The 15,483-nt window shown below is 42.3% G+C and overlaps 1 protein-coding gene across 2 annotated transcripts in view; it reads right to left on the bottom strand.

Moving 5' to 3' along the window:
* Positions 1–664: 664 nt before the first annotated feature.
* The window catches only part of LOC121276158 (receptor activity-modifying protein 3-like), a 79,988-nt gene continuing 65,169 nt past the window's right edge, over positions 665–15,483 (bottom strand). Inside the window, exons 4-5 of one of the 2 annotated variants that reach the window (XM_041184223.1) lie at positions 5,269–5,353; positions 665–1,616 (exon numbers count right to left, since the gene is read on the bottom strand). In XM_041184223.1, the coding sequence (XP_041040157.1) occupies positions 1,512–1,616; positions 5,269–5,353 (190 nt within the window). In that variant the 3' untranslated portion in view covers positions 665–1,511. Of the gene's footprint in view, positions 5,354–15,483 lie in introns of both variants that reach the window. The other variant, XM_041184222.1, reaches the window with a different exon arrangement.

Below are 15,483 nucleotides of genomic sequence, written 5' to 3'. Positions count from 1 at the left end.
GAGGACACTGGGATATTGCTTTAAAGGTACGATTCTGAGTATGACCATCTTAGCCTGTTCCTTGACAATCTGTGGGACAGCTCTCCCAAATTTGGTACAAGTCCCCAGATGTTAGTGAGGAGAACTTTGCAGCTTTGACTGGGCCGTTGACTGGGTTGCGTGTCTCTTTGTCATATATGAAGCAGGTGCCTAAATTGTTGTCTTCTTATATTTTTTTCAGAACAGTTTGAAATGGCCTTGCAAGCCACTTAGTTTTATCAGAGTTATTGCTGTGGATCTGGAGTCACATATAGATCAGAGCCTGTGACCAGTGAGCCAGTTGGGTATTTGTGACAATCCAGTAGTTTCATGATCACCATTACTGATGTTAGCTTTTTAATTCGAGATTTATTTAAATCGCTGAATTTAAATCCCCCAACTTTTTTGTCGTGGGATTTGAGCTCACAACTCCAAATTATTAGTCTAAGCTTCTGGATTATTAGTCCAGCAACATAACCACTATTCCTGCAGCCATTGAGCAACTGAGCCCAAACAACTCATAATACTGCTGCAACTCCAATGTGTAATTTGAAAATTGTTTCTTCTTAGTAAGTCACACCATTTATAAAATTGGATCTCTAGTTAAAAAATAGTTTGAAAGGAAAAATGCACAATTTTCTACATATTTCACAACAATTCACATTTTATTCCAAAACTCCATTTTTAAATAACACAAAGCTGGTCAAAACAAAGCTGGACTTCTCCCATTCGATTAGACTACATCATCTGTGCAGTATTTGGAAACATTGTAAATTAAAGATGCACAGCATCCTTTTTTATATATCTCAGCTTTCTTATTAATTGTAAATGCTGGGATTCATTTATGACCATTAATGTTTAGTAAAGGTAATACATACAAAGATATCTTTCAAGCTTTTTAAAATTGACATGTTATAACCTTGAATGTAATGTGCACTGGAGCATAATATACACTTAACCACCCACAGGAGTACTGTGCACTGGAGCATAACATGCTTAATCACCTACAGGCTGTTTATATGCACTGGGATGCAATAGGCCTCAAGAATACAGTTTTAAAAGTAATATGCTGCCAATTAAAAGTAAAAACAGACATTTTCAAACACTGCAAAGTGAAGCATAGCATTTAATATTCCTGTGCATTTTTGAGACAGAGGTAGATTCAAAAGGAAAAGTAAAGAAAATATCATCAGCAATTTCAGGTTTACAAACCAGAACTGATACATGATCATATTGTTGTTGACAGAGCAGCCAGTTATGTAATATTGATTGAGGTTGGTAGGGCTCCTGACAATAGTTTGATAGGTAAATATATCATACAAGATAGACCATCAAGGTGCCAGATTTCATTCTGGGCTTGAGCTGATTTAGCTGGCTTCAGCTGTGGTAGAAATCAGAGTGGTCCAACTGGCCTCAATGCCCAGAGTTCAGAAGTACAAAAATTGGTCCTGGTTGCTATTCACTAGTTGCTGCTGGAAAGTACATTTGAATGATCACCAGTTAAGGGGAGAATTAGCTGTGATGCTTCCATTGATCAAGTTACCTGCTGATGTTGTCTTGACTTGCACTTGGACGAGACACTGGAAGGCTGATGACACCTGTGAAATCATATCCCAATATGAGCCACTGCTTTCAGATGAAAAAATCAGGAAAATAAAAAGATTGATATTGATAGATTGAGTATGAAGTAACTGCTATTGGGCTATAGTGATAGAGCTTGTTTGAATGCCAACATATTATACCAATAAATGCATTCTTATTTCAACCATGTCTGATCTCAACTGTGCCGCAATGGAGAGATGCAGAACGTAGTAGCTCAGATGTTTCAGCAGCAATACAAGAGGATAACTGGAATTGACGATTACCCCAGCCTGCCTATGTATGTTTTATAACGGTCAATTTCAGATGGGCGTTGGCAAAGGCCTGAAGTTATTGCTTTCCCAACCTCATGCATCTGGATTGTAAATAGCATGGAAAGCCACAAGCGTAGGAGGACAGCATATACTAGTCCTCAACTGGTTATTTGAACCAATCGCTGATTACATTGGTTTTATGAAAAATTTATTCCAGGCTATCTCCGCAGCTTCTGTATTGTCAACCAGTGTGACCCCGAAATCCCTCCCCCACCCACAAATAGAACTTCTCTTCCTCTTGATTAGGTTTCAGGTCAGCTCTGCAAAATGTTTAATATCAAGATTATAGTGGATTTTATCCTGCTGCCATCATTAGGATTATGACAGTAATGTGACAAGCTGTTGTAAATTGCATTTTCTACACAGGGGTCAGAACACAGCAATGGAAGAATACATCATTATTCTAACAGTCATTATTAAGTGTTAAGGTGTTAATCATGCTTAGGACTCATTGCACAGTAAAATCCCAATCTCTGAGATCACCAACAATCATCAAGCAGAAACTAAGCATTTCCAGAAAAAGACAGAAAGAAAATCCTCAGGCCTGTTCTTCCCTAGAAGCTGGTTCAAGACTAATGTTAGCAGAGGCACAGAATTTGGTGATTTGACTAATGATAATAGGGTTGGGGTAAGAGGACACCTTAAAAAGGATCGGGGAGAAATAATTTTAGACCTGGAGGACATTTAAAAGCTTCATTCCGCCTTCTCCAGCTACTCTGAAATTTGAGTTATAAAGGTGGTCATTGTCAGAAATCCTCATGTCAAGAAGAAAACAGGTAACTTTAATTTTACCATGTGTAAAATATTTTACTGTTATTTGAATCAGAATGTAGCACTGAAGTACAATGGTAGCCTCACTTGTTACAGATATTTAAGGACTCCTATTCTATTATTTACTGAAGTAAATATAAATAAAATTATTGTTTAGTTTTAAATATATATTATCCTCAAGTATGGTTTATTGGCCTTTTCTATACATATTACTTTTTATGAAAAAGGTTGCTTTTTGGGAACCTGTATCTCAGGGGCAGGGTACAAAAACCTCTGATTTTCCCTCATGATAAACATTCACATCTTGGTCCAAGTCAGAGCACATGGAGAATTCAAATAAAATATAATTCATAAATCCTCACAATTAGGTGTAAATGTTATTTCCTACCGTAACAGATAATACTTATGCCTTAAGTGGTTTAAAAATTAGAACAAAAACATACCAAATGTCTTTAAATTGTAATTTAGAATTTTGTAAAAGGCAACGGATTTTCTCACTCACTGGACATATGTTCAATATTGACACCAAAGTTAAAGACACCAAAAATCCTCAACCCTTCTATGCAATTCCAATGTCAGCATGGTTGGAAGTGGAGTACGATGGAATGGCTGAAAATTAGATAAAGTCCTGAATACTCTGGGTTCTAACCCTTCCCTGATGTTTCTTTCGGTCTTTTTGGGGAGTGGAACCTCCATGTGTCCCAAGCAAGACCACTGATGTGGTGGGGGTGTGACCAGGTTCATGTGGGGGCAGAGACTCGCTACATTGGAAGCATTCCTGATTCCAGGCTGAGCAGGTCCCATGACTGCTATGTCCCATCTGAATGCCCTCCAAAATGGCAATTGTATGGCCTGGATTAAGAGAAATCTCAAACCGCTTACAAAGATCCTGTGTGATGGTTCAGCAAAACGCAATCTCTGGTGGAAGACAGATACTGAATATGCATCTCCTGTGGCTTGGATGTCCTTCAATGCAATTTAAACTAGGTAACCTCTTCCTGACCAATGCTCCTTCTAAGGACATGCATTAACCTGAAAGTGGCCACGCAGGCCGTGCACAAGTTGACCCCTTTACATTGATGCACGTGTACAGCCATGCAAAAAAAATTAAGGGGCATGTGCACTTGTACAAATTGCCCACACACTCTAAAAAGAATTAGAGGCAACATTGTCCCTGACCTGATAGGCTAGAATGCATTCAAGGTTCAGCAACAGGACTTAACTGGCAGAGTAATCGAAGTGTAATTACCAGGATCATTGGCCCATGCTTTTCGCAGCAAAGGTTGTTTTTCAAAAAAAAACTTTTGTTAGCTGTTTTGAGAATGACTGAACATGTTAAATGAGATGTTGTGCAGTGATGTGCAGCCTGGGTGTCAGGAACTTACCAAAAAGCATGTTTTAGCTTTAAGTGGAACACTCTAATTTCCTACCATTGTTTGAAGAGGTCATCAACTTAAAATATACATAAACAGGTATATGTCATTTCAGACAAAAAATAGGATACAGCACAGCAATCTTCACTTCTACTACATCACAGCAATCACAGACTGGGGCACATCTATTGTATTCTGACCATTGTTCATTTTGTCGTAACAATTACCTATTTTCCTAATGTCTGTTTAATACTAAGATCTTAATAGCATAATGTTTGTCGCATGACAACCGTTGTAATTTCTCCTCTGCCGCAAAACAAACTGGGAGGAGATGAGCAGCATATTTAATTTTAAGTCATAAGAGAGAGCTTAGGAAATGCAGAGCTCTTGCCAGTTCCCGTACCACTCCTGACGAAAGCACAGTCAGCCATTTCCTTTCATTCTTCTCCTTCTCTGGGAAGCACTCTCAACATCCTTCCTGGAGCTCGCTCCACACGCTCCAACTCCGAGAAATCATCTTGAGTAGATTAGAAAAGTTTGTTTCATTAAGTGCTGATTCCTTCTTCATGTGATTGTGTCCAAAGATGTTCCTTCTCATCTTTACATAGCTGGCTTCATAATTTATTGTAACATAGATTTGGGTAGTTACAACTTTAATTTGCGACGTTGGCTAGCGAATATAATTGGTTATCCAGTGAAGTGTATGAGTTTGATAAAACAGAGCTAGGTTGTTGAGCCATATGAGTTTGTAACACAGTTTAAGCATGTTCATTTGAGTCCAGTGGGTCAACTTTTTGCTATTGAGTAAATCAGACACTGTTTCTTCCCAGTTAAGGTCCATGGCTTTAACCTATCTTGGTGCAGGTGCCTGTTCTGAGATCACCACTGGACCATATCCCCTTCCAACTGAAGCTGATGAACAACAATCTAGACATTGCCAGTGGAATTGACTCAAATCACATTAAGATAGCGTGTTTGCAAAATAGTAGTTTTGATTTGCTGTCCAAGATGCATTCTTAAATCTACACCAGTATATCATTCCTCTTACTACACCACACCACCAAGGCTATCATTACAATGGTTAGTAAAATAGGCACTGTGATGAGGATAATGAGGATCTTGTCAGGAGGGTCCTGGAAGATTATCATCTCCAAAGTACAGTTTGAAAAGAAAAGTTTATGGATATTAATTACATAGTTTTCCACTTGTGGATTCGGCCAGAAGCAGTCAACCTTTTCTGTTAAGGACTCTGTGCACTCTGAGAAAATATCGTAATAGCTGTGAAGAGAGAGATAAAGACAAAGTTAATTAACATATATATTTTGAGGATAATGTCTAAAGAACAAAAGAGCTTTTTATTGCATTTTATGGTAACTTATTGAACCAGCAAAGTCTGTGCAACTAGGGGTAAAACTGACCATGAGATAAATTGTACCTTCACCAAAAGGACAATAATCAGGCAGTGGATTGAACACCCAGCTTAGAACCTGACTGGTCATGAAATAAAATTCCGGTATGTTTTACAACAAGCGGGCGATTTGTTCTGCTATGAAAATACATTGGAGAAGAAAATTCACCTCCATGTTGAAGCTAATGCTCACTACACTGTCTCTGACTCTAGCATATTTTTTCCAGGACCTCAAAACTTAGGAACTTCTTTGAAGAGAGAAAGAGAATTAGCTGCAGTTCTGAAGAAGAGTTGTAGTAGACTAGAAATATTAACTCTGTTCTCCTCTTCACAGATGTTGCCAGACCTGTTGAGTTCTTCCGGCACTTTCTGTTTTTGTTTCAGGCCTCCAACATCTGCATTTTTTGCTTTTACTTTAGAAACTTCTTTATCACCCATGGACTTTCTTTGTTCCCATAATCAATAGCTTTCAAAACCCACCTTCGGGATCATGTAGCTTTATTTCACTTTATGTTTGCTTCCCATGCTGTTCAATCATTATGACCCAGATCTTGCGGTCAGCAGCCAAGTGGAAGTGCCACTGACTGTATTTAAAAATGTTTTTACCTTTATCATATGCTGCAGTGGAAACTATCTCCCAGCTGCAGTGTGGATCCATTGGTGAGGTAAGTTGGAAGTATGTGGTGCAAGTCAGCATCATGAGCTGAAGACTTGAGGCCTGCCTTCAGCTCAATTACAGATAAGTGTTATTAATCATTTTAAAAGCACTTTTAGTTCTAGCTCCCACCCTGGCACAGACAACCCACCCCCAACATCGCTCACTACCCCTCCAGCCTCCAGCAATCCCAACCCCACCCCACTGCCTCCAGGACTACTCACCACCCAACCCCATCCCCCTTCACCCGCCACACCAGTTCTTCTCCAACATCAGTGGTTATATCTACCTTTAGTTGCTGCCATTTAAATGACTGAGACAACAACAATCAGAGCCAGGGTACAAACAATCAAATACAAGTCAGTCAAATCAGCCGAGATTGAGGAGCCGGGTGGGACCATCAGCGTGGACTCCCCTGCAGCCCGTTCTGGCAAACCACAAATTCTGCATAAGTTGGCTCCCCGGAATTTGCAGTTCTATTGCGGCACTCAACAAAGCAATGCCTTAGCGTTCACCACTGGGATCACAAGATCTGGCCCAGTGTCTAAAGCATCAGGATTCCCAATCAAAAGAATGTAGACACGAAAGGCTTTACAAACTACTTGATCCATGGGCTGTGAAAATAATAAGGCAGTTGTCAGCACAACAAATTCTGTTTACCTGATAAGGTAACAAAAAGGATAGAAATGAGGAGATAAAGAACACATTTAAAATGAACACTGAAAATAAAGTTGCTCTATCAATAGTGCTAACTTCATTTAGGTTATTTCTTGCGATTTCAGTGTGAACTCTCCTGTTCATCATAATGTGAGCGGGCACGGACGGTTCCACCCATAAGCCGGAACTTTCTGGCACCATTGGCATCGGACATCATGGCGGGTTGGGGGGTACAATATGGTGAGAAGGCCAAAAGTCAGTTTTAAGCTTTGTGAAACCAGTTTGCAATCGTCCACTCCACCCATCAATGGCAGGCCTCCTTCCCCACCGTCCAACACAGGCATGGCATTTTAATATATCTGATTTTAAGCCCTGCTTGCCAGAATCAACCCCCCAAGCTAGATCATCTGGTCACAATCACACCGTCATATTTCACAACTGTACATAAGTGACGTGCACCTGGAGAGCTGCACTTTGCTCAGGATTTTGAGGTTTGTTTGCCTACCTTGCTTCAGGCAGCACTTGCAGTCGTTCGTGCCAGGCTTTTCAGACATCACCACATCACTTTTAGGGGGGCTCACATGCAGATCTCTACCTACCAGACCAGCCATAAGGCAAGGATAGCTTTTCAATGGATGCAGGACCAGGGCTTGCTTGGAGGAGGGGAATAAGTGGCCTCAGGCAAGAGAAGAGGCTGAACGGCGAGGGCTGTACTGGATAAGGGGGCTATCCCAGCGTGTGTGTGTGGGGCACATGTTGATCTGTGCAAGTGGCCTCAAGATGGTGACAGCTAAGAAGGCAGTCTCCAGAGGAGATGAGGACAGACGGTGATGTGAGGGTGTGTGTGAGAGTGTGAGTGGCGATGTCCCTTGAGCTGGCAGAGTGAGATGACAGTGAATGTGTGATGGCCTTGTGAGTGTGAGAGTTTAGAATGATAAGATGGCTGCCTTACCCTGGTGGCACAGATGAGATCATTTATCTGTTCTTTGCACTGAATGGTCAATATCTTGTGTGCAGCATTGGCACTGACCATCTCTGCCACCGCCTCCCAAGCCGTAGTACTGAGACTGATGGGCCTCCTGTGGCCAGTGCGGGGCTGGAGGACATCACGGCAGGCCTCCACGGTGTCCAGAAGACATCCCAGGGATGTGTCAGTCAATCGGGTGGAGCTGCACTCTTTTTGTCTTTTGGGGCCATGTCTTCACCGGGGCAGTCCTGGGCTGCAAGCATTGAGAAGTGTGTGCACGGCTGCAGTTTAAACATGGTGCCCTGCGTCATGAAGCAGCACGGTAATGGTGTGGTAGGCGATTCCAAGGCCGTCTGCCAGTGAGATGACACGTTTCCTGTGGCTGCATAATTAATGAGGTTGGAATGGGACAATAAGGCGTGAAAAGCCGCCATTGCAGCCAGCAGCTAGAATGTCTTTTTTCCTGCCCACTGCCGCACACTGTGCAAATCTGGGATGATTCCGCCCATAGCATTACCAATAAACTCAACCAATTCCATCCCTCATCATCTAAAACAATTTTCATTCTAAAAGGCTACCTCTAATGACCCATGCCTTCTACTTCAATCCTAATGTTTGGATCAAGAACCTGGGCCGTCCTTGCTGATGTTGGTACAAGCACAATCGCAGGGGCTTCCTTTGCAATGTTCCATTCATTTGATGCACAGCAAATCAGCCCTTCCACCCACCCTCAGCTATAATAATGTTCAAACTTTAGTGAGGGGAGACGTGATAAATTAAAGAAAAACAAGGCAATAGACCAGGGTAGCGATATGGGTAATGGTAGACAGAGTATGGCAGGAAAAGAGTGTATAAACTTGAGTGCACCAGCAGATAAAACCAAAATTTGTAAGATTGGTAAGAAGACAGAAGTAAAAGCTCAATATCTGAACGCCCATAGCATTCGTAACAAAGCAGATGAATTGATAGCACAAATAGAAATAAATCTGCATGATCTGATAGTCATTTCAGAGATGTGATTACAAGGCGATCAAGGCTGGGGCCTAAATATTAGATGACATTTGACATTTTGGAAAGACAGGAAGCTAGGAAAAGGTGATGAGGTAGCTCTGATATTAATACAGTCATGAGAGATTAGCTTAATTCATAAGAACAAGATGTAGAATCAGTTTGGGTGGAGATAAGAAATAGCAAAGTAAGGAAGTCACTTCTGGGATTAATTTATAGGCCCCCCAACAGTAGCTACACCATAAGACAAAGTATAGAGGAAGAAATAATAGGGGTATATAAGAGGGTAATAATCATGGGTGATTTTACTCTTCAAATAGATTGGACAAATCAGATTGGCAAAGGTAGACTGGAAAATGAGTTCATAGAGTGTACTTGGGACAATTTCTTAGACCAATATTTTCTTATGAGCATTACGCAGGCTACTTTAGACATGGTAAAGTGCAAAGAGACAAGATTAATTAATGAACTCACAGTAAAGAGCCTCTAGGCAACAGTGATCACAACTTGATAGGATTTCACATTCAGTTTGAGGGTGAGAAGTGTAGGTCTAAGACTCCTGCCTTAAATTTAGGTAAGAATTCACAAGAGGATTTGAGTACAGGTGTACTGAAGTCTTGCCTCAATTGTATAGAAGCTTGGTTAGACTGCACCTGGAGTACTGTGTGCAGTTTTGGTCCCCTTACCTCGAAAAGGATATTATTGTCATTGAGGGAGTGCAACGAAGGTTCATAAGGCTTGTTCCAGGGATGGCAGGACTGTCTTATGAAGAGAGATTGGGGAAACTAGGCCTGTATTCATTAGAGTTTCGAAGAATGAGAGGTGGTTTCATTGAAACCTACAAAATACTTAAAGGAATAGATAGGGTAGATGAAGGTAAGATGCTCCCCTAGTTGGGGAGTCTAGAACCAGAGGACACAATTTCAAAATAAGGGGGAAGTCATTTAAGACTAAGATGACGAGAACTTTCTTTACTCAGAGGGTTGTGAATCTTTGGAATTCTCTACCCCAGAGGGCCGTTGAAGTTGTCATTGAGTATTTTTAAGGTAGAGATTGATAGATTTCTGATTAACAATAACGTAAAGGATTATGGGGATAGTGTGGGCAAAAGAAATTGAAGTGTTCGATCAGCTATGATCATATTGATTCGCAGAGCAGGTGCGATGGGCTGAATGGCCTTCTCCTGTTCCTATGTTCCTAAAGGCCAATACAAGACCATGAGAAAAGAGTTGGCTAAAGTAAACTGGGAAAACAGGTCAAAAGGCAGGACAGTAGAGAATCAGTGGCAGACATTTAAGGAGACATTTCATAGCTCTCAGCAAAGGTATATTTCATTGAGAAAGAAAGCGGCTATGAAAAGGATGCACCATCTGTGGCTAACTAAGGCAGATAAGAATAGTATCAAATTGAAAGAAAAAGCGTACACTACTGAGGATTAGTGGTAGGTCAGAGGGTTGGACAAATTTTAGAAACCAGTAAAGAATAACTAAAAAAAATTAGGGAGGAATTAGAGATTGAGAGAAAATTAGCTAGAAATATAAAAACATATAGTAAGAGCATCCATAAGTATTTAAAAAGGAAGAGTAACTAAAGTGAGTGTTGTTCCCTTGGAAGGTAAAACTGGGGAACTAGTAGTGGGAAACAAGGAAATGGTGGAATGGTTGAACAGGTATTTTGTGTCTGTCCTCACCGTAGAAGACTTTAAAAAATCCCAAGAATTCTTAAAAATCAAGAGGTAAAAAGATGGGAGGAACTCAAAACAATCACAATCGCTAGGGAGAAGGTATTGGGAAAACTATTAGACCTAAAGGCTGACAAGTTCCCTAGGTCTGATGACTTTAATCCTAGAGTCTACAAAGAAGTGGCTGCAAAGAAAATAGATGCATTAGTTGTGACCTTCCAAAATTCCCTAGATTCTGGAAACAGCCCAGCAGATTGGAAAATCGCAAATGTAACACTGCAATTCAAGAAAGGAGGAAGACAGAAAACGGGATACTATAGGCCAGATAACCTAACATCTGCCATAGGGAAAAATGCTGTAATCCATTATTATAGAGGTAATAGGAGGACATTTAGAAAATCATAATACAATCAGTCAGAATCAACATGGTCAACAAAGGGAAACTGTGTTTGAATAATTTATTACAATTCTTTGAGGAAGTAACAAGCAAGATGGTTAAAGGGGAACCTCTAAATGTGGTGTACTGGGATTTCCAAAAGGCATTCGATAAGGTCAAAGATTACTAGACAAAATAAGAGCTCATGGTGTAGGGGGTAACATATTAGCATGGACAGAAGATTAGTTAGCTAACAGAAAGCAGATAGTAGGGATTTATGGATCATTTTCAGGTTGGCAAGCTGTAACTTGTGGAGTACCACAGGATCAATGCTGGGGCTTCAACTATTTACAATCTATATCAATGACTTGCATGACAGGACCGAATGTAATGTAGCTAAATTTGCTGACGAGATGAAGATAGCCAGGAAAGTAAGTTGTCGAGAGGACATAAAGATTCTGCAAATGGATTTAGATAGGTTAAGTGAGTGGGCAAAAAATATGGCAGGTGGAGTTTAGTGTGGGAAAATGTGAACTTGTCCACTTTGGCAGGAAGAATAGAAAAGCAGTATATTATTTGAATGGAGAGAGCATGCAGAACTCTAAGGTACAGAAGGATCTGGGTGTCCAGTACATGAATCACAAAAAGTTAGTATGCAAGTACAAGTGATCAGGAAGGCAAATGGAATGTTGTTATTTATTGAAAGGGTAAGTTTTGCTACAGTCATACAGAGCCTTAGTTGAACCGCATCTGGAGTACTGTGTACAGTTTTCGTCTGCAGAAAGGATATAATTGCATTACAAGCAGTTCAGGGAAGATTCATTCGGCTGCTTCCTGGGATGAAAGGGTTGGCTTATGAAGAAAGATTAAACAGGTTGGGGCTATATCCATTGGAGTTTAGAAGAATGAGAGGTTACCTTATTGAATAGTATAAGATCCTAAGAGGATTTGACAGGGTGGATACTGCAAGGATGTTTCCTTTTGTGAGGGAGTCTAGAACTACAGGAGACAGTTTAAAAAGTAGGGTTCTCCCATTTAAGGCTGAGATGAGGAGAATATTTTTCTCTCAGAGTCGTTAGTCTCTGAAATTCTCTCCCCAGACAGCAGTGGAGGCAGGGTCACTGAATATATTCAAGGCTGAGTTAGTTAGATTTTTGATTGACAAGGGAGGCAAGGGTTATGAGGCGCAGGCAGGAAAGTGAAGTTGAGGCCACAATCAGGTCAGCCATGATCTTGCCGAATAGCCGAGTAGTCTTGAAGAGATGGCTCCGAAATCTTGTATTCTTGTGTTCAAACAACTTGCAAACCTTTTGGACCCAAACTGTATTTTCAATAAATGCACTCTACCCTCATCTCTCTATCTCTCTCCCAGTGCCACTTCTGCCTCACTCTCAGCTGCCACCTGCTCCTAGTTAGTGTCTCTGTCTTGCTTGAAAGCAATGCTCTTTAAGGGCCCCCATCCAGCTTTTCTGCCATTGTTTCCAAGCAACACCTCTGGCCTGTTCCTCTCCGGGATGGCTGATATCTTCCCAAATTCAGTTTTAGATCTCCTCTGCTGTACCCCATGTATTATGCCCTGTCATTCCAAAGTGTTTAAAACCCTAGACCTCACAGACCTTTCTCCCCATCAGTGCTCCAAATTCACAATTGCTCTTCAGTGTTGGCAACATCACTCAGGGCATCTCGCCTTCTTTAGTGCACTAACAACAGTTACAATTGTCTGTGAGCAATGCGATGGGCAATCATGTACTACATTATATATTATAAAAGCACACTGCCTGTTCTAGGATATAATGTTCAGCTGTAATTGCATTGTATGTTACATGGTCATGCCATTACAAAATAGACAATTGTCTGATGTTCCATGAGCAGTACCACTTTCAAACAGGCAATAATTGCAATAATTTGGATCAGAATTTAAGCTTTAGCTGTGACCCACCTGCCTGTACTAAGTTATTCATAATCATAAAACGATAGCTGATATGGAACTCAGCTATACTAACCAGGGAAGTCTGATGTTTGATTATTCAGCTTATGGCCTCATTACAGCTTTGATTCAAACATGGGCAAAACAACTGAACTCCTGAGGTGAAGTGAGAGTCACTGCCCTTAACACCAAGGCAGCATTTGACCGAGTGTGGCATCAAGGAGCCCTAGCAAAACGAGTCAATGGGAATTGACTTTTCTGCTGGTTGAAGTCATACCCACCACAAAGGAAGATGGCTGTGGTTGTTGAAGATCAATCATCTCAGTTCCAAGATATCACTGCAGGGGTTCCTCAGGGTAGCGTACTAGGCCCAACCATCATTAGCTGCTTCATCAATGACCTTCTTTCCACCATAAGCTCAGAAATAGGGATGTTCACTGATGATTGCACAATGTTCAGCACCATTCATGACTCCCCAGATACTGAAACGATCCATGTCCAAGTGCAACAAGACCTGGACAATATCCAGGCTTGGACTGAAAGTGGCAAGTAACATTCAAATGCCAGGCAATGACCATCTCCAACAAAAGAGAATCTAACCATCACCCCTTGACAATCAATGGTATTAGCATCACTGAATCCCCCACTATCAACATCCTGGGGGTTACCATTGACCAGAAACTGAACTTGTCTAGCCATTTAAATACTGTGGCTACAAGGGCAGGTCAGGGGTTAGGAATCCTGTGTTGAGTAACTCACCAAGCCTGTCCACCATCTACAAGACATAAGTCAGGAGTGTGGTGGAATACTCTCCCCTTGCCTGGATGGATACAACGCCAACAACACTCAAGAAGCTTGACACCATCCAGGACAAAGCAGCCCGCTTGATTGGCATCCTGCGCACAAACATTCACTCCCTCCACCACCGACACACAGTGGCAGCAGTGTGTACCATCTACAAGATGCGCTGCAGAAACTACCAAGACCCTCAGACAGCACCCTCCAAACCCACGACCATTACCATCTAGAAGGAAGAGGGCAGTAGATATTTGGGAACACCACCACCTGGGCATTCTCTTCCAAGCCATAAAGCATCCTGAATTGGAAATGTATCGCTGTTCCTTCACTGTCACTGGGTCAAGTCCAGGAACTCCCTCCCTAACAGCACTGTGGTTGTACCTACACTACATGGAGTGCAGCGGTTCAAGAAGATAATTCACTACCTTCTTCCCAAGGGCAATTAGAGATGGGCAACAAATGCTGGCTGAGCCAGCGGGGCCCACATCCCACGAACGAATATTTTTAAAAATATCTGGTCCCTGCTGAGTTGGTAGATCTCAGCTGTGGCAGCAATAAGGGCACTACAAACCATCACCTTCAAGTTTGGAGGAGAAAAGGTATCAGCAGGTATTCCTAGGCTTGAATTTTACCTTTGGTGGGCGCGCACGCACGATCAGTGGGCCCGGGAACAGTCAGGAAACGGACCGCTGACCGTGATCTGTCACCGACCGCAATTTCAAGCTGGCTGGCGGGGTGGGGGTGGGGAGAGGGTGGTTGCTGACTTTTCCGCGGGTGCAGGTAAGCACTGCGGGAAAGCTCCCTGAAGGCAGAAAGCAGCCTTATAGCAGATAGCAAATAAAGGTTTTAAAAGCTGCAAAAAAAAATGTCCATGCATCACAGTCAATCACTTGAAAATATAGTTGATAAAAATGCTTCATTTTTATAAAATAAAAACATTTATTTTATTTTATGGCACTACCATCACCGAATCCCCCACCAACAACATCCCGGGGATTACCATTGACCAGAAACTGAATTGGTCTAGCCATACAAATACTGTGGCTACAAGAGCAGGTCAGAGGTTAGAAATCCTGTGATGAGTAACTAACCTCCTGACTTCTCAAAACCACCTAATTTCTCTCTCAATGCAACTGTGAGTGCTCTCTCTCCCCTCTCTCTCTCTCTCCTCAAAAGACTCTGCGGCCATGCACTAATTATCTCTACTTTGGTTCACAAGGAGCTCGGTCAAGTGAATGATCACCCTCAGCCAACCAGTCCCTCAGCTCCAAATATGCCCTCACCTCCAGCCAAGAGGACACCTCCAGAGCTGGAAAGAAGCAGCGCTTACCTACACCCTTCACCAGTGCAGAGACACACACCTTGGTGGGACTTAGATCTAGAGCAGGCTCAGGTTCAAAATCTGGTAGTCACCATACGGACACATGTCCACAGCAGGAGGTGGCAAGTTCAGCCGAGCTCCCTGGCACTCAAAGGACTGCTGGGGAAGAAGTAGCTGTGAGGTCCGAGTCAGAAGATGAGTCTCTGGATCCGGCCTTCCAACTCATCGTGGAGAGTCAGTAGAAAACAGTGGAACATCATGCAGAGTTGTTCTAAGCCCTCAACAGAGTGGCTTGCGAGTCAGAGGAGTGCACCAATCTGCTCTCTGATGAAGTGGTGCCCACATTTGCACGTATGGAGGTCTCCATGGGAAGGATGGCGGACGCCATGGAGACCCTGGTCCAGCAGAACGTGGAGATGCGCGCAGATCTGCACTCCATCACTACAGCCATGGGTGAGTTCCTGCGATGGCAATACGGGAGGAAAACGGGGCACCTTGACATCCGCCCAAGAGCTCCTTCAACTCAAGGAGTTGGGTCCAGGACCCTCAGGTGCCTGAAGGAGGAGGAGGCAGCTGGACACCCCTGGGTTATCCACTCAGGAATCCCAGA

Source organism: Carcharodon carcharias, chromosome 3 (genome assembly GCF_017639515.1).
Source record: "Carcharodon carcharias isolate sCarCar2 chromosome 3, sCarCar2.pri, whole genome shotgun sequence".
Classification (NCBI taxonomy): Eukaryota; Metazoa; Chordata; class Chondrichthyes; order Lamniformes; family Lamnidae; genus Carcharodon; species Carcharodon carcharias.
This window is presented reverse-complemented; position numbering and strand designations above follow the sequence as displayed.